This window comes from Quercus robur, chromosome 2, assembly GCF_932294415.1.
Source record: "Quercus robur chromosome 2, dhQueRobu3.1, whole genome shotgun sequence".
In the NCBI taxonomy this organism is placed as follows: Eukaryota; Viridiplantae; Streptophyta; class Magnoliopsida; order Fagales; family Fagaceae; genus Quercus; species Quercus robur.
This window is the reverse complement of record NC_065535.1, coordinates 8,039,698-8,056,194: the sequence shown is the minus strand read 5'-3', so window position 1 is coordinate 8,056,194 and position 16,497 is coordinate 8,039,698. Positions and strand designations below refer to the sequence as shown.

The 16,497-nt window shown below is 40.1% G+C and overlaps 1 protein-coding gene across 1 annotated transcript; it reads left to right on the top strand.

Annotated features, from left to right (window-relative positions):
• Window positions 1-1,510: 1,510 nt before the first annotated feature.
• LOC126712163 (probable E3 ubiquitin-protein ligase ARI8) lies at window positions 1,511-3,403 on the top strand. The gene has a single exon (XM_050411375.1). The coding sequence runs from the start codon at window positions 1,712-1,714 to the stop codon at window positions 3,317-3,319; it is 1,608 nt and encodes a 535-aa protein (XP_050267332.1). The 5' UTR covers window positions 1,511-1,711; the 3' UTR covers window positions 3,320-3,403.
• Window positions 3,404-16,497: the final 13,094 nt, after the last annotated feature.

Genomic DNA, 16,497 nt, shown 5'->3' with positions numbered 1-16,497 from the left:
TACCCTTATAGTGATGAAGAATTACATGTAATATGCAATATTTGTTCAATTGATTTGTAGATGTACAAATTAGTAAACAAATTATGGTTGAATTAAACATTCACAATAAAAATTAACAACTTCTCCAATAATAAAAAATTATGTCACAATCAATATGACGAACGAATATATTCAGACATTTTCGAACATCTAACTAATTTCTCAGATATATGCAATCCCCCTATCTCATCCCACACACACCAAGTTATTACAAGAAATAATTACTCGAGACCTCAAGATGCTGGTAAGAGGTTTCAAATCCAAAATTTCATTCATATCATGAAACTTTAAAAATCACTAAATCAACCATTTGATGTTAACCAATATAATTATTAAATTCAATACTTTTTGTTTAATTATGACCTAAATATGGTCAATTAGTTTTGTAAATCAAACTAACCTAAAATATTCCTATGACATAAATAATTAATCAAATTCAATGAATCTTAATATATTAGATTAATTCTTGTATTTCACAATTTTCAAATATCAAAATATAAATTAGGAAAATGTTAACGGATGCCATAAGGACATTTATTAGTTTATCATTGTATGAAAGTTTTTATAGGAAAAAAAAACAATCAATATCTTGACATTTTTTATTTATTTCCCATAAAAGCAATGTAAAAACTTTCCTAAAATAATTTGTTAACAATTATCTTAAGGATACTCATTAACAAAATCTTATAAATTATAGAAAATGACCTAATAATTATATATTTCGGGCAAGCAGGGTTTGCAACTATTTATAATTTAAAAAAAAAAAAAAAAAAACTTAAGTAAACCCTAAGATTTTTTTCAAAACATTTTGTACATCTTCACCTTTTTTTTAATAACTTAAACATTTTTGTTCCGTTTACAAGACTTGTACAAGTAATTCTAGTATGATATAAAAAAAAAAATTATAGTTTTTACCACAATTAGGGTCTGTTTGGATAAAACTTATTTTGCTGAAACTGAAAACTGAAAATATTGTAACAAAATAATTTTTAAATATGTGAATAGTACGGTGGGACCCATTTTTAATGAAAAAGTTGATAAAAAGTGAAGTTTGTGGGACCCGTGAACAGTGCACAAGTGCACTATTCACAGAAAAACGGGTCAACCATTGCGGCTGAAAAGGAAAAAAAAAAAAAAAAAACTGAAGAAACGCAGACGCAGCACTAATAAGTGCTATCCAAACTAGCACTTATTCTACGTGGTAGATTATAATTGATAGTTTGTACTTTTATATAAAGTAACCCTTTTTCGTCACCACTCACATTTTGACATGTAGTCAATTGTGACAAAAAAAATGTGATTTTATACGTAGTCATAGAATTTTTAAGAATTTTTAACCTCTTACTGTTGGTTTTATTCCCCCGGTGACTTTTTAACTTTCTTTTTTTTTGGACTAATAAAGGAATCATAATCGATAATACCAATAAGTAATGTAGTATAATAGTATCTAAACTCTTTTACAACTGGGCTGCTACTTTTGTGGAGTAATCTCTCACTCCTTTTGTAAGGCATTTTGATCAGTAAAGTGTTGTTCTTCAACAAAAGTAAGCACCCAAACCGGCTAAACACAAACCCAAACCCAAACCCAAACACAATCCCACTTTTTCTCTCTCTCTCTCTCTCTCTTTTGTTAGGGTTTTCGATTTTCACTCAAAGCTTTGATTTTTAAGCCATGGAGTCCGGCGACGAGATCAACATCGGTAGCGACAATGAGGTCAACGATTATTACGGCGAAGATGCAAACAACACTGACTGTAACTATGACTCGTTGATCAAAGAAGAGGATTCCATGGATTCTGATTCCGATAGTCCTGTTGCTAAAAGGCCTCGTCTTGAAGGTCCTCCAGACCGAAACTACACGGTGTTGAAGCAATCAGATATACGTGAACGCCAAGAGAACACTATTGCAGAAGTTGCCACGGTTCTCTCTGTATCAAAAGCCGTCGCAACAATTTTACTCCGTCACTATAATTGGAGTGCTGTTAAGGTTCACGAGGCATGGTTTTCTGATGAAGATCGAGTCAGAAAAAACTTGGGTTTATTACCCATCATCGAATTCCCACTTGACAGTACTGAAGTCAAGTGTGGAATATGTTTCGATTTGTTCCCAACACGTGATGAAATTGTCTCTGCCGCATGTGGTCATCCTTATTGTGTCGAATGTTTTCGAGGTTATATTAGGACTTCGATCAACGATGGTCCTGGATGTTTGATGCTGAGGTGCCCCGACATGTCTTGTTCTGCGGTTGTTGATCGAGATATGGTGAATAGTTTGGTTTTTGAGGAGGAAAAGCAGAAGTATTCGACTTATCTGTACAGGTCTTATGTCGAGGAGAATAAGAAGATCAAGTGGTGTCCTGGTCCGGGTTGCGAGTACGCAATTGAGTTCGATGATAATCAAGGTTGGGATGTGACTTGTGCTTGTGATTTTAGTTTTTGTTGGAATTGTGTTGAGGATGCTCATCGACCAGTGGTTTGCGAAACAGTGGCTAAATGGATAGGGAAGGACCATGATGAGTCTGAAACCAAGACTTGGATATTGGCTCAAACAAAGCCTTGTCCCAAGTGTGCAAAACCAATTGAAAAAAACGCAGGGTGTATGCACATGACATGCAATCCACCCTGTAATCATCAGTTTTGCTGGATATGTCTTGGTGATTGGCGTAAGCATAGGAAATGTAATGGTTATAAGGAAGATAAGGAAAAAGAGGTAAAAAAGGCAAAGAGACATGTAAAGAAATACAATCATTACTATGAAAGATGGGCAGCTAATAACTTGTCAAGGCAAAAAGCTGTTTCAGACTTGCGTACGGTGATAACCGAGCAGATTGAGAAGCTTGGTGAGATTTATGGCAAAACCCAATTTCAGCTTAGGTTCATATTAGAGGCTTGGCAACAAATAGTTGAATGTAGAAGAGTGTTGAAGTGGACCTATGCATATGGGTACTATCTGCCTAGGGGTGAGAAGGCTAAGAAGCTGCTTTTCGAGTTTTTGCAAGGGGAAGCAGAAGCTGGTCTTGAAAGGCTTCATGAATATGCTGAGAAGGAAGTGAGGCAGTTTCTCAAAGATCCTGAGGGATCAGTAAATTTCGAAGAATTCGAGTTAAAGCTGAAGAGCTTAACGGGAATTACTAAAAATTACTTTGAGAAGCTGGTTAGAGCATTAGAGAATGGCCTATCAGAGGTGCAAACTTTAATAGAGTATTGGAATTGTGATCTGTGTACTTTTGCCAATTCCTGGAAAAACGTAACTTGCGAGATGTGTCAAACGCACCAGTGAAAGACATTTCAGCATCTCTTTGTGGTGAAGGGAAGCACTTTTACTATTTATTTAGGTTCTATCTATTTCCAAATTTATATAATCTATTTTTTTTTGAAGAGTATATATAATCTATTTTAGATCCATTAAGTTGTTTTTTGTAATCTCTGATTGCTCTATCTACCCGATTTTTGATGATTTTAATGGTTTTACAACCTTTCTCTTTTTGGGGAGCATCCATGTTTTGAGATATGTGAACTCTCTGATTAGTCTTTTGGTTGTAATTAGGTGAAAATAATTTTTGACATGTGCGAATAGCATTACTCATAAATAGTGCATTTAGCATCGCTCATGAAAAATTAAATTAAAATGATTTGTTTTAATTCTAGATAATTGTTGGAATTAAAACAAATCTTTTTAATTCTAGATAATTGTTACTTATCAAAAAAAAAAAAAAAAAATTCTAGATAATTGTTGGAGAAACCTATAGATCGAGGTCTTAATTAAACTCAACAAAATCATCATCTTAATTATTAGTGAAACTTGTAAGGCTTTGCTTATATAACCTACAAAAGTTTTAAGGGTAAGAGAAGAGAGAGTAATGTAGTGGAGACCAAAATGAGGAAGACAAGTCGAGTTGTAAGTCTGAAAAACCAATGTTCCGTACCAATCTAGTTACACCATCACCGCTAGCTTTTCAAATTGGCTTAAATTTTGTAAGATTCCATGTTGATGTTATTGTTGATTTTGTGTATTGTGAGATTATTGTATTTTCAAGTTTTTTTTATTATAATTTTCTTATTTTTCATACAAGTCAAACCCCTAAAAATGTTTCTCATAATATTTTCAAGAACAAGAAGCAATCGAACACCAGAAACAACTTTTTTTTTCTTACAATGAGGTGGAACCTCACCAAAGTAGAGTCCTTTGGATGGTACTCTTGAAGAGTAAACCACGGATACACAACCCCATACACCAAAATTGTGTATTTGCTAATTCATGGAAATTCTTTGTGGGGTTGAATCTCGAATATTTGGCTATACAACTCATCCCGAGCCTCTAAACATCTAGGCTGCATCTTGATTACCTAATGAAAATATTTTACATTCAAACAAGCACATTCAATCATAGAATAGCACAAGAAAAAACTTGGTGCTTGACAACTCCAATACAAAGTGCCATAAAAAGTACGCTTTGGTCTCACTTTGGCCACATGAAGTCATTCTTGAATAAAGACTTTCCTTTTAAAGTCTTCCATTTGTGGAAAATGATTAAAATGGACTACTAAGTCAATACCAAAGTAAATAATTCAATCTTTTCAGGTTGATTAGCAAAAGCTCTCATTTTATAATAAGCTCAGTTCCGTGAATGCCCTTAACCCTATAGAGATGAAGAATTTCTAGTGAGCTTATTTCCGTGAGTACCCTTTTACCCTTATAGAGATGAAGAATTACATGTAATATGCAATATTTTGTTCAATTGAATTGTAGATGTACAAATTAGTAAACAAATTATGGTTGAATTAAACATTCACAATAGAAAGTAACAACTTCTCCAATAATAATAAAAAAAATTATGCAATCTATATGATAAATAAATATATTCAGACCTCTTTGAGTGTCTATTTTTTCAAGTATATACAATCCCTCCGTCCTACACATACTACCATTTGATGTTAATCAATATAAATTTTAAATTCAATACTTTTGTTTATTACGACTTAAATATGGTCAATTAGTTTTGTAAAATCAAAATAACATAAAATATTCCTATAACATAAATAATTACTAATTAAATTCAATGAATCCTAATATATGAGATTCTTGTATTTCACAATCTCCAATAATATAAAATTATGTCACAATCAATATGGTGAATGAATGTGTTCAAATCTCTTCAAGTATCTAACTATTTTCTCAGGTATATGCAATCCCTCCATCTCATCCCCACACACCAAGTTATTACAAGGAATAATTCCTTGGAACCTTAAGATGCTTGTAAGAGCTTTCAAATCCAAGATTTCATTCATATCATAAAACTTTAAAAACCACTAAGTCAATTGTAGGGATATTGGGCCTAGAAGTTCTTTATTTGTTTATATATTGGGCTTGTGGCCCAATCCGAGGATGAGGGTTTGTCCGAGGAAGAGATATATTTGTCAGAAGAGACTGCGATAGTAAGTAGAGAGATCAGTCTTGGTCATAACAGCTCAAGGGGGTGGGCCGAGGATAAGCACATCCTCAGCTAACCAATACTGAGGTCCAAAGGGGTTATCTGTTGGCCCGAGTAATGTTCCAAGAAGTTTCGTTGGTGTAGATTTGTATTGCAGTGAGATCATACTGGGAGAAGTCTTAAAAATATCTTAGGAGAAAGCTGCTTCCCCCGCATTAAATGCATTGCAGTTAACTCTTTGGTCGCATTAATGTGGAGGTGATGCCTGAACAATGGATTTCAGCCTTACAGCTACTACATAAGGACTTATGGGGGAGTGCTGATGGGACAAGTATCAACACCAACCGTCTGACATACACGTGGAAGGTGGAGATGAAAAGGAGAGACAGTATAAAAGAAGAAGGAGGCAATGAGACAAAAGGGATCGGAAAAGAGAGAGAAAATTATTGTAGCATCTAGAACTGACTTTGTAATCAAGCCCGAAAGAAATACATAAGAACAGATCTCCTCGGACTTTGCTGAGGACGATTTTCTTCATTATAAACTTGTTCATTTACTTCTTCTTGTCATCTAAACCTATTTTCTAGTTAGTCTAATTCATTAGAGCCCAGTTTTCCAACCCATTTTCTACAAATTCATTGTTTTGGGTTTTTTGGGTCTAAGTCCATTCATACATTGGGCTAGGAATTCAAATCTGATCTTTACAATTGGCGCCGTCTGTGGAAAATTACTGGTGTGATAGTGAGTTTGACGTTTAACTATGGCAAGTTCAGGTTTAAACCGAGCAGAATCCATGGGGTCTCAATGTCAAGATCACTTCCATGAACTTGAGTAAAGGAGAGATCGGGAGGAGAGTGTACGTACTATGCATACTGGTAAGAGCCATTCTCGGGGTGGTTGCCATCTCTCTCAGGAGAAAGATACCAAAGTCATGCAGAAGGAAATTGATCACCTAAAGAGAAGCTTGCACCATGAACGGCGAAAGCGAGCTCCATCCAATTCTGACTTCTCTTCCGATGGTGAAGAGGATGGCAGCTATAGGCGTAGATCAAGGACTCCTTCTAGCGAGTCTTTCTCATATGATGAGAACTATCATCATGAACCCAGAAACAGAAATTCGTCCTTGGTAGGCCTGGGAAATGACACTATGAGTAAATTACTCAACCTAATTTCCAGGTCACCTTTCACGAGTTGGATTGAAGGAGGAAGACTTCCTCGGCGGTTCACTTAGCCCACATTCACTATGTACAATGGTAGAATAGACCCTGTGGAGCATGTCAGCCACTTCAATCAAAGAATGGCTGTACGCTCCAAGAACGAGACCTTGATGTGCAAAGTATTCCTATCCAGTTTGGGGCCTATGGCAATGAGGTGGTTTGATGGTCTGAGGGCAGGTTCCATTGATTCCTTCAAGGAACTCACTTAGATGTTTGGATTCCGTTTTATTACGTGCAGCAGGGTTCCTCAGCCTTTAACTTCCTTGTTGTCTTTATCCATGAGAGAAGGAGAAACCTTGAAAACATATTTGGACAGATATTGGGAGATGTTCAACGAGATAGATGGTGATTTTGACGATGTAGCCATCAGCACATTCAAGTTCGGCCTACTTACCAAGCATGGCTTAAGGAAATCTTTGACTGGGAAGCCTGTTACCAGTGTACGCCAACTCATGGATCGGATTAACAAGTATAAGAGGGTTGAAGAGGACCAACAGCAAAGCAAAGGAAAGGGCAAGGTTATCCCTCAGGAGATGAGGGATTTCAGGTCGGACCATTACAACAATAACAGACCCCAGAGGGATTTTGCTGGGCAGTTTGAGCCTGCAGCTCCTTAAGCGATTAACGCTGTGTTTAGAGAATCAGTGCATCAGGTTTTGAAGAAGATAAAAATGAGTCATACTTCAAGTGGCCGAACAGAATAAGTAGAGACTTTTTGAGGTGCAACCAAAGACTTCACTGCTAATACCACCAAGAGAGGGGACATACCACTGAGGACTATAGAACACTGTGGAACCATCTAGAGCAACTGGTCAAGGAAGGGAAATTGTAACAATTTTTGTATCGGCCCAACGGATAAGGGGACCAATCAAGGTCAGTGGCTCAGGGGAATACTCCTTCAGGGCCCCCGCTAGGTACCATCAATGTCATTTTTGCTGCGCCTGGGAGAACTGGTTCTCACCTTTCTAGGGTAATGTTTGTAGCTAGGCTACCGTGCGAGGATTCTCACTCCGAGCCGAAGAGAGCTAGGATAGAGGTCTGACCACCGCTGAGTTTCTTGAACGAATACAATATTAGAACCATCCAACCACATAATGACGCTTTGGTTGTTACCCTTAGAATAGGGGGGTATGACGTTAAGAGAGTAATGGTAGACCAGGGCAGTTGTGTAGAAGTCATATACCTTGACTTATACAAGGGGCTGAACTTAAAGCCTGAAGATTTGACAATCTATGATTCACCTTTGGTAAGTTTTGATAGGAAAATTGTTATTCCAAAAGGCCAGATTAGGATGCCCGTTCAGGCTGGCTCAGAGGTGGTGGAAGTAGACTTCATTGTGGTAGACGCATACTCACCCTACACAACCATTGTGGCCAGACCATGGCTCCATACCCTAGGAGCTGTTTCTTCAACTCTACATCAGAAAGTGAAGTATCTGTCAAGAGATCGGATTGAAGAGCTAATAGGGGATTAATCAATGGCTAGGCAACGCCTTGTGTTTGCAATTTTGCATCAGCCAGCAGCTAAGGCCTCGGCTTCTGTTGAGGGTGGCTTATTGTAGTCAAAGTCTCTGGTATTAACCGTGAAGAGGCCAGCCAAGGATGCCAAATGTGAAGATTTAGAGAAATTTACAGTAAGTGGTGATCCAGAGAAGTTTATTTATTTATTTATTTTTTAAGTTGGAGCTTAGCTACCACCTCAAGAGAAAGAGGAGTTGGTGGAATTCCTTAAGAGGAACCTTGACGTATTCGCTTGGAATGCTTATGAAACTTCAGGGGTGGATCCAAGCTTCATCTGTCATCATTTGAACGTCAACTCCTCCATCACCCCCAAAAAGCAACCACTTCGGCGCTCATCTAAAGATCATTCTAACGCTGTCAAAGACGAGGTGATGAAGCTTAAGTGGGCCAGGGCTATTAAAGAGGTGTTCTACCCTGAATGGTTGGCTAATACGGTGGTGGTAAAGAAGAAGAATGGGAAGTGGTGTGTATGTGTAGATTTTACGAATTTGAATAAAGCCTGTCCAATAGACTCCTTCCCCATGCCTCAGATTGATCAGCTGGTGGACATAATGGTAGGCCATCCTTGGATGAGCTTTTTGGATGCCTTTCAAGGGTACATAAGATACCTTTAGCTTTGGATGATCAAGAGATGACAACTTTTGTCACCCCTATTGGGAATTACTATTACAAGGTGATGCCTTTTGGTTTAAAGAATGCAGGGTCTACCTACCAGAGGATGATGACCAGGATGTTTGAACCACAGTTAGGGAAAAACGTTGAGATTTATATAGATGACATGGTAGTCAAGAGCAAGTTGGAATCTGAGCACGTCAATGACCTCAGGAATATTTTTGAGATCTTGAGGAGGCACAAACTGCGACTTAATGCTTCCAAATGTTCATTTGGTGTCGGATCAGGGAAGTTCTTGGGCTACATGGTCACACACTGTGGAATTGAAGTCAACTCTGACCAAATCAAGGCAATCAACAACCTGTAACCACCTCGGAATCCCAAAAAGGTCCAGAGGCTAACTGGGATGACTGCTGCTCTTAATAGATTCATCTCTCGGTTAGCAGACAGGTGTAGGCCTTTCTTTCAGTTTTTGAACAAATGGAAGGGATTTGAATGGACCGAAGAGTGTGCCCTGGCTTTCCAACAGTTGAAAGAGTACCTTTCTCGACCACCCATTATGTCTAAGCCCGAGGTGGACGAGGTTCTGTTTGCTTACATTGTAGTGGCCTCCCACGCAGTAAGTTTGGTGTTGATCCGGGTTGACAGTGGTGTGCAGAGGCTAGTCCATTACGTGAGCAAGTCACTACATGAAGCCAAGGTCTGATACTTACCACTTGAGAAGGTCATTCTAGCAGTGGTGCATGGTACGCGTAAACTCCCCCATTATTTCCAATCACACACGATTGTTGTCTTGACTTAGCTCCCGGTCAGATCTCTACTTCGGAGCATTGACTACACTAGGCGAATTGCAAAATGGGGCACGATCATAGGGGCCTTTGATATCAAATATATGCCTCGCACCTCTGTCAAGGGTCAAGTCCTCATCGACTTGGTGGCTGAGTTTGCCAAGACCCCATCAGAAGATAGATTAAAGGAGCAAAACATGGATGAAAAATTGGTTAGTGTAATCTCCTTACAAGAGTCTTTGTCCTTGAAGGTCTACGTTGATGGTGCAGTTAATCATAGAGGATTTAGGGTGGGGCTAGTTTTGGTATCTCCAGAGAAGATCACAATTGAGAAATCCTTGAGATTGGGATTCTCGGCCATAAACAATGAGGCCGAGTACGAAGTTCTATCGGTAGGGATGACCATGGTTCAAAAAATGGGTGGAAAATCAGTGGAGATATTCTCTGACTCAAGGCTGATTGTAGGCCAAGTCTAGGGAGAGCTGGAAGCAAGAGATCCTAGAATGCAGGAATATTTGAGCCAGGTTAGACACTTACAGTCTGAATTTGAGTCTTTTATTTTATCACAAGTTCCTAGAAGTAGAAATGCACATGCAAACTCTCTCGCTACACTGGTAACCTCCTTGGCACAGAGCTTAACTCGGGTAATCCTTGTGGAGGACTTATGCAAACCCTCTGAAGCGGAAAGGAATGTGGTTCATGTTCATCAAATAAGGGTGAGGCCTAACTGGATGGACCCTATTGTGCTATTCCTTAAGGAAGATGTCCTGCCTGAGAGTAATCTGAGGCCGACAAGATACGGAGAAAAGCTCTTCAATTTTGGCTGTCTAGGACTAAAAGTTGTATAAAAGATCATTCTCTGGCCTATACCTGTTATGCGTACACCCTGAAGCAGTTGAGCTACTCTTTGAAGAAATACATGAAGGGATTTGTGGAAGCCACACGGGGGGCAAATTTTTATCTCACAAGGCCCTCACACAAGGTTATTGGTGGCCAAATATGCACAAAGAAGCACAGGAATATGTGAAGAAGTGCGGCCAATGCCAAAGATTTATACTAGACATTCATCAACCAGGAGGAGTCCTCAATCCTCTATCCAGCCTTTGGCCTTTTGCTCAATGAGGGTTGGATATTGTAGGCCTTTTCCCTAAGGCAACAGGGAAGAAGAGGTATTTGTTGGTTGACACAGACTATTTCACCAAGTGGGTTGAAGCTGAACCACTAGCAAATATCAAGGACATGGATGCCAAAAGATTTGTCTGGAAAAATATTGTCACATGATTTCGAATCCCCCACACCCTCATCTCGGACAATGGACTTTAATTTGATAGTAAAGCCTTCAGAAGATACTGTTGTGATCTGGGAATAAAGAACGGATATTCCACTCCGGCCTATCCACAAGGAAATGGACAGGTCAAGGCTATTAATAAGGTCATAGTAGATGGACTTAAAAAGAGATTGGACGACGCAAATGGAAAGTGGGTGGAAGAGTTGCCACACGTCCTTTGGACATATCGGATTACTCCTCGTAGGTCCACTGGGGAGATGCCCCTTTCAATGACTTATAGGGCTGAGGCTGTTATTCCTTTGGAAACTGGATTCCCTACGCTGAGAACAAGTTCTTTCACTCCGAGCAGCAACGATGGGCTATTGGAGAAAAGCTTGGACTTAATTGAAGAGCGTAGAGAAAATGACATGGTCTAATTAGCCTACTACCAACACAATCTCAAGCAGGGGTATGATGCCAACGTAAAGCTAAGGCCACTAACAGTTGGAGACTTGGTTTTAAGAAAGGTTATAGGAACTGCAAAGAACCTAGCGTAGGGAAAATTGGGTCCCAACTGGAAAGGGCCATATCGTATCATATCAATGGCCGGAATAAGTGCGTATTATCTTGAGGATCTAGAGGAAAAGGTTGTACCACGCCCCTGGAATGTACATAACCTTAGAAGATATTATTATTAACGAAGGTTTTCTTCACCCTATTTGGGTTTATTATGTTGCATGTCATGCATTTTTGCTATTTATCTAAGTATCAAATAGAACCTTAGTCATACTTGGCTCCTCGGACCACATACCTTGGGTAAATTGATATCTTTTAATCACTGTTCTAAGCATTAAACATAATTTTAGCTATGCCTAGCTCCTCGGACCACATGCTTTGGAAAAATTAATACTCCCTGACATCTATCTAAGTATCAAACAGAATTTTGGTCATGCCTGACTCCTCGGACCACATACCTTGGATAAGTTAATATCTTTTAATCACTGTTCTAAGTATTAAACAGAATCTTAGCTATACCTGGTTCCTCAAACCGCATGCTTTAGGAAAATTAATACTTCCTGACATCTATCTAAGTATCAAACAGAACATTGGTCATGCCTGACTCTTCGGACCACATACCTTAGGTAAATTAATATATTTTAATCACTACTCTAAGTATTAAACAGAAAATTAGCTATGCCTGGCTCCTCGGACCACATGCTTTGGAAAATTAATACTCTCTGACATCTATCTAGGTATCAAACAGAATCTTGGTCATGCCTGACTCCTCGGACCACATACCATGGGTAAATTGATATCTTTTAATCATTGTTCTAAGTATTAAACATAACCTTAGTTATGCCTGGCTTCTCGGACCACATGCTTTGGGAAAATTAATGCTCCCTGACATCTATCTAAGTATCAAACAGAACCTTAGTCATGCTTGGCTCCTCGGACTACATACCTTGGGTAAATTGATATCTTTTAATCACTGTTCTAAGTATTAAACAGAATCTGAGTTATGCTTGGCTCCTCAGACCACATGCTTTGGAAAAATTAATACTCCCTAACATCTATCTAAGTATCAAACAGAACCTTAGCTATGCTTGGCTCCTTGGACCACATGCTTTGGATAAATCAGTGTCCTTTAATCACCAATACTTCATATCATTTTTGACAAATGTCCAGACAAAACCTCAGTTCATCCCACATACTTAAGGTAAAACAAATATCTCTTATTAATTACCTAAATGTCAAATATGATCAGCTTCTTTAAACAACAAAGATCTTCATAGTGGTAACAAACTCACTTGGATATTCATGAGCATCACTTAAAACATTTACAGGCTTACCAGTATTTGTTTAAGAGTTGATTATCCCTTGGCTCCATTAAACTTATCAATAAGTAAAGAGCAGAGTAGGTTCAAACTAGTACACAACTACACATATTATATTACTGTGTATGTTCTTAAAAGTTAAAGTTATGTCCTGCCGAGGTAATGGACTTAGTGGGTTTTAACTTATTTTGCAGCTGACCATATGAGATGGGATAACTTGTTTGTTACTTACATAGATTAGTAAGAAGGGGTTTACCCCATTGTTACCTTTATTAAGTATTAGATAAGATAAAAGTTATATCAACACTAATATAAGAATCATAGAAATAAAGAAAATATACACAACTTTCATTAATCAAAGCCTTCAAGCTAGGTAGATAGAGTACAAAATAAGCAACTTCCTTACAAACTTTGGGAATTAAAACAAAAGTTTCAAGTAAAAGAAAAAGAAGAAAAATAAACAGACAAAACGAAAAGAAGAACTACACTAAGTCTACTTCTTTTTTATTACAAGCTTTTCCTTTGGAGGGCCTCCAATGGGCTGAGCAGATGCAGCTTCTGAGGCCTCAGGGCCCTTGCTCGCAGGATTAGACTTGGCAGGCAGGGGCAGAGAAGCCAGACAATCTCCATTGTTTTAGATGCTTCTTTTTCTATATGAGGGTCCTGGGAGGTAGCTGGGCGCTTCATTGCATCAGGGGCCACCCCTTGATTGGTGTTCTTTTCTTTTTCAGTAGCCCCGGGCTGCTCAGCCTCCTCGGAGAGGTTGACAGAGGAGGTTGTAACATTGATTGTGCTGTCCTTGCTCACCTCTGCCACCTTGGGCTCGGCATAAATCCTCGGAACAGAGGGAACAGACTGCTGGATGGTAGAGGGTAGTAGACGTTCTCTGCCTTCCCAAGCGCAGATAAAGTCTCAACGCCGGCCTGGTTGAGAGCTTCATACCACGTCTGGGAGTAGTAAGTCCTACATACCCCCGGGACCTCAGCCCTGAAGGCTTCCTCAGTCTCTACCATTTCGGCATTATACCTATCGTGCTCAGCCTGATCCCAAGCCCTCTCTGCTTGTGCCTTCGCCTTCTCGACCTCCTCCAATTTCTTCTTAAGCGCAACGATTTGAGTTTTAGAGGCGGCCAGCTAATCCTCGGCGTTGCGAAGGAGCACCCTCTAGCTCTCAGCCTGTTTTTCAGCACTATCAAAAGCTGCTGTTGCACTTTTTCTTTCTCTCTACTCTTCTAGTAGTTGTTTCTTGAGCTCTTTATTGCTCTACTCGGCCACATTGAAGGCCTCCACAGTGGAGTTACGCCTTCCCTCCTCTTCCTTCATTTGCCGATGGTAGTAGTTGGTAATCTCCTCTGCTCGGAAGGAGGCTTAAACAGCCTGCTGAAGAAAGAAAGGGGGTTTAGAAAAGGAAAGTAAGTAAACCAATTAAAGGAATGAAGGAGAAAGAGAAGAAGAAGGGGTTAAGTAGAAGACATACCATGGCGAGATACCTTTTGAGGCTAAGGAAGACCTTATGCCTCCTCATTGATCGCAGTCAGCCATATCCTTGGGGAGTAGCAAAGCCTGCTCCACCGCATCGGCCACGTAGTCGGTAGTTCCCCCCTGGAAGTCTCTAATAGAGGCAGTGGCTAACAGAGGTGCCCCATCCAGCATTGTAGTATGAAGACAAGCTGGGGGCATATCTTGAGGCTCACTCCTTCTTTCAGCCCCCTTTTGCCTCATTTTAATTTTCTTGGCCACTTTTTAGGCCTCATCCTCTTAGGAGGGGTGGATTTTTCTAGTGTCCATCACCTTCTTGCCTTTAAGCTCCCTCTTCCTCTTTAATCTAGCAGGTTCAAGCTGGAAGGGTAAGGCAAGTGGGGGGGTGGGAGGCTTGGACTTTGCAACCTTCCCCGGCACATCCTTCCCCCATTGGGACTCCAGCAAGTCTTGGAGATTGGACCTTTGCTTGTGCTGGATTGCCATCTCGTTTATTAACGAACTAAATGGAGGGCCGAGATCAAAAGTTGAAGATTCTAGGAACCAAGCTCGGTTGAAGACCTCAAATTCGTCCTCGGAGTCAAGTACGTCAACTACTTCTTCCTCTTCAGTGCTGGCAAGGTGGGAAGAAGTGGCTACTCTGGTGGCTTGTGATGGTGGCGAGGCTACCTTCGGTATGCCCTCAAGTATAGGATCAGCAGCGTGTGTGCCTTTTGGAATAGGGCCGGAGAGCAGAAAACCTGAGGCTGCTATGCTGATTCATTGTAGTCGAGGATCTCTAGCTTTGATGACACACTTAGGCGCCAAAAAGCTCTTGGAGATCAGGACATAGTCCAAAATCAAATGAGCTGCTCTGAGCTGGCCGTCTGTGTGGACGAAGATCTCGACCATCAAGATCTTGTCCAAACTTACTCGGTTTACAAGGTTGAAGTTGGGCATAGCAGCGTGTGGGTATACAAAGTCATCAACAAGGACAAAAGAATCATTCATTAGCAAAGTGCAAATCAAAGGAAATATTTGGGTAAATGAGAGTTAAGGAAAAAGAGAAGGGTATAACTTTAAAATTGAGAATTTAGACTTAGAACCCCACCTGGTTTCCCCTCCCTCGTCGGACAAAGGAGGCCATCGTGCCACTCCCCTGATAGGATCAAAAAATCCTTTTTCAGGCCTTTATTAGAGTCGAGAAGGCATTTGATAAGCCTAACCTCAGGGTAACTAGATTTCAGGTAGTACCCCTGTTCGATTAGGTGGTGGAGGTTGTAAATCCAGTTTACATCATGATGGGTAAGGCCTAAACCCATTCTCTCATTTAGGACGTCGACACAACCTAGGATCCTAAACATGTTGGGAGCACACTGGGTGGGAGCTAATCTATGGGCTTTAAGGTAATCCCTAGTGACCGTGCGTATAAGGATTCTCATCCCCCCTTCTATGAAAGCGATCATTGGGATTACCACTTCTCCCTCCCGCCTATCTTCAAATCACTGCCCTTCCTTACAGTACCTCATACCTACCCTAGGAGGGATCTTGTACCGAACCCTAAAGTTCTCCATTCCCTCCTCAGACTTTACCAAACTCTTGAATCTATCCATTTTTGGAAAGGGAGGGAGAAACTAAGAAGATTGAGAAAGGGAAGTGGAGACGAAGAGGAAAGAACGCAAAGAGAAGAAGAGCGTATAGAAAAATAAAGAGTAAAAGTTCGAGAAGACTTATAGAAAGAATAAAGGGGTCCTCGGACAAGCCTTTGGTATTTGTAAAGGGCTTAAGTGAGTTGGAAAGGTGAGCAGGTTCAAGGTATGTGCGCTGGAACGGTATGAATGCTAAAGTGAGAGGAGAAGTTGATTTGAGGGGTATTTATATCAAAGAGAGAGCTATAGAGCGGGAAAGTTCCCGCCCAAGTCCCAGCAGAGTTCTCAGCCGTTGGATTTGCATCACACCGTAGAATGTAGGGCATATGAGGCCATCAAAATTTAATGAGGAGCGCATCTCGTAAGAAGAAGCGTCAGGAGCGTGTCTCGGGCAGTTAAAAAGGTGTTTGTGCAGACAGGAGTGATGCGTGATAGGCACGGATTGACTAAGGTGACATTGAAATCCTCTTTTCTTGTAAAGGAGCCAGAAAGAAGAATCCCGAGGGGTTATTGTAGGGATATTGGGCCTAGAAGTTCTTTATCTATTTATATATTGGGGCTGTGGCCTAATCTGAGGATGAGGGTTTGTCTGAGGAAGAGATATCTTTGTCAGAAAAGACTGCAATAGTAAGTAGAGAGATCAGTCTTGGTCATAACAGCTCAAGGGGGTAGGCTGAGGATA

What these genes read in the sequence shown, in the direction of transcription:
- LOC126712163 (XM_050411375.1), top strand. Translation starts at nt 1,712, where the DNA reads ATGGAGTCCGGCGACGAGATCAACATCGGTAGCGACAATGAGGTCAAC.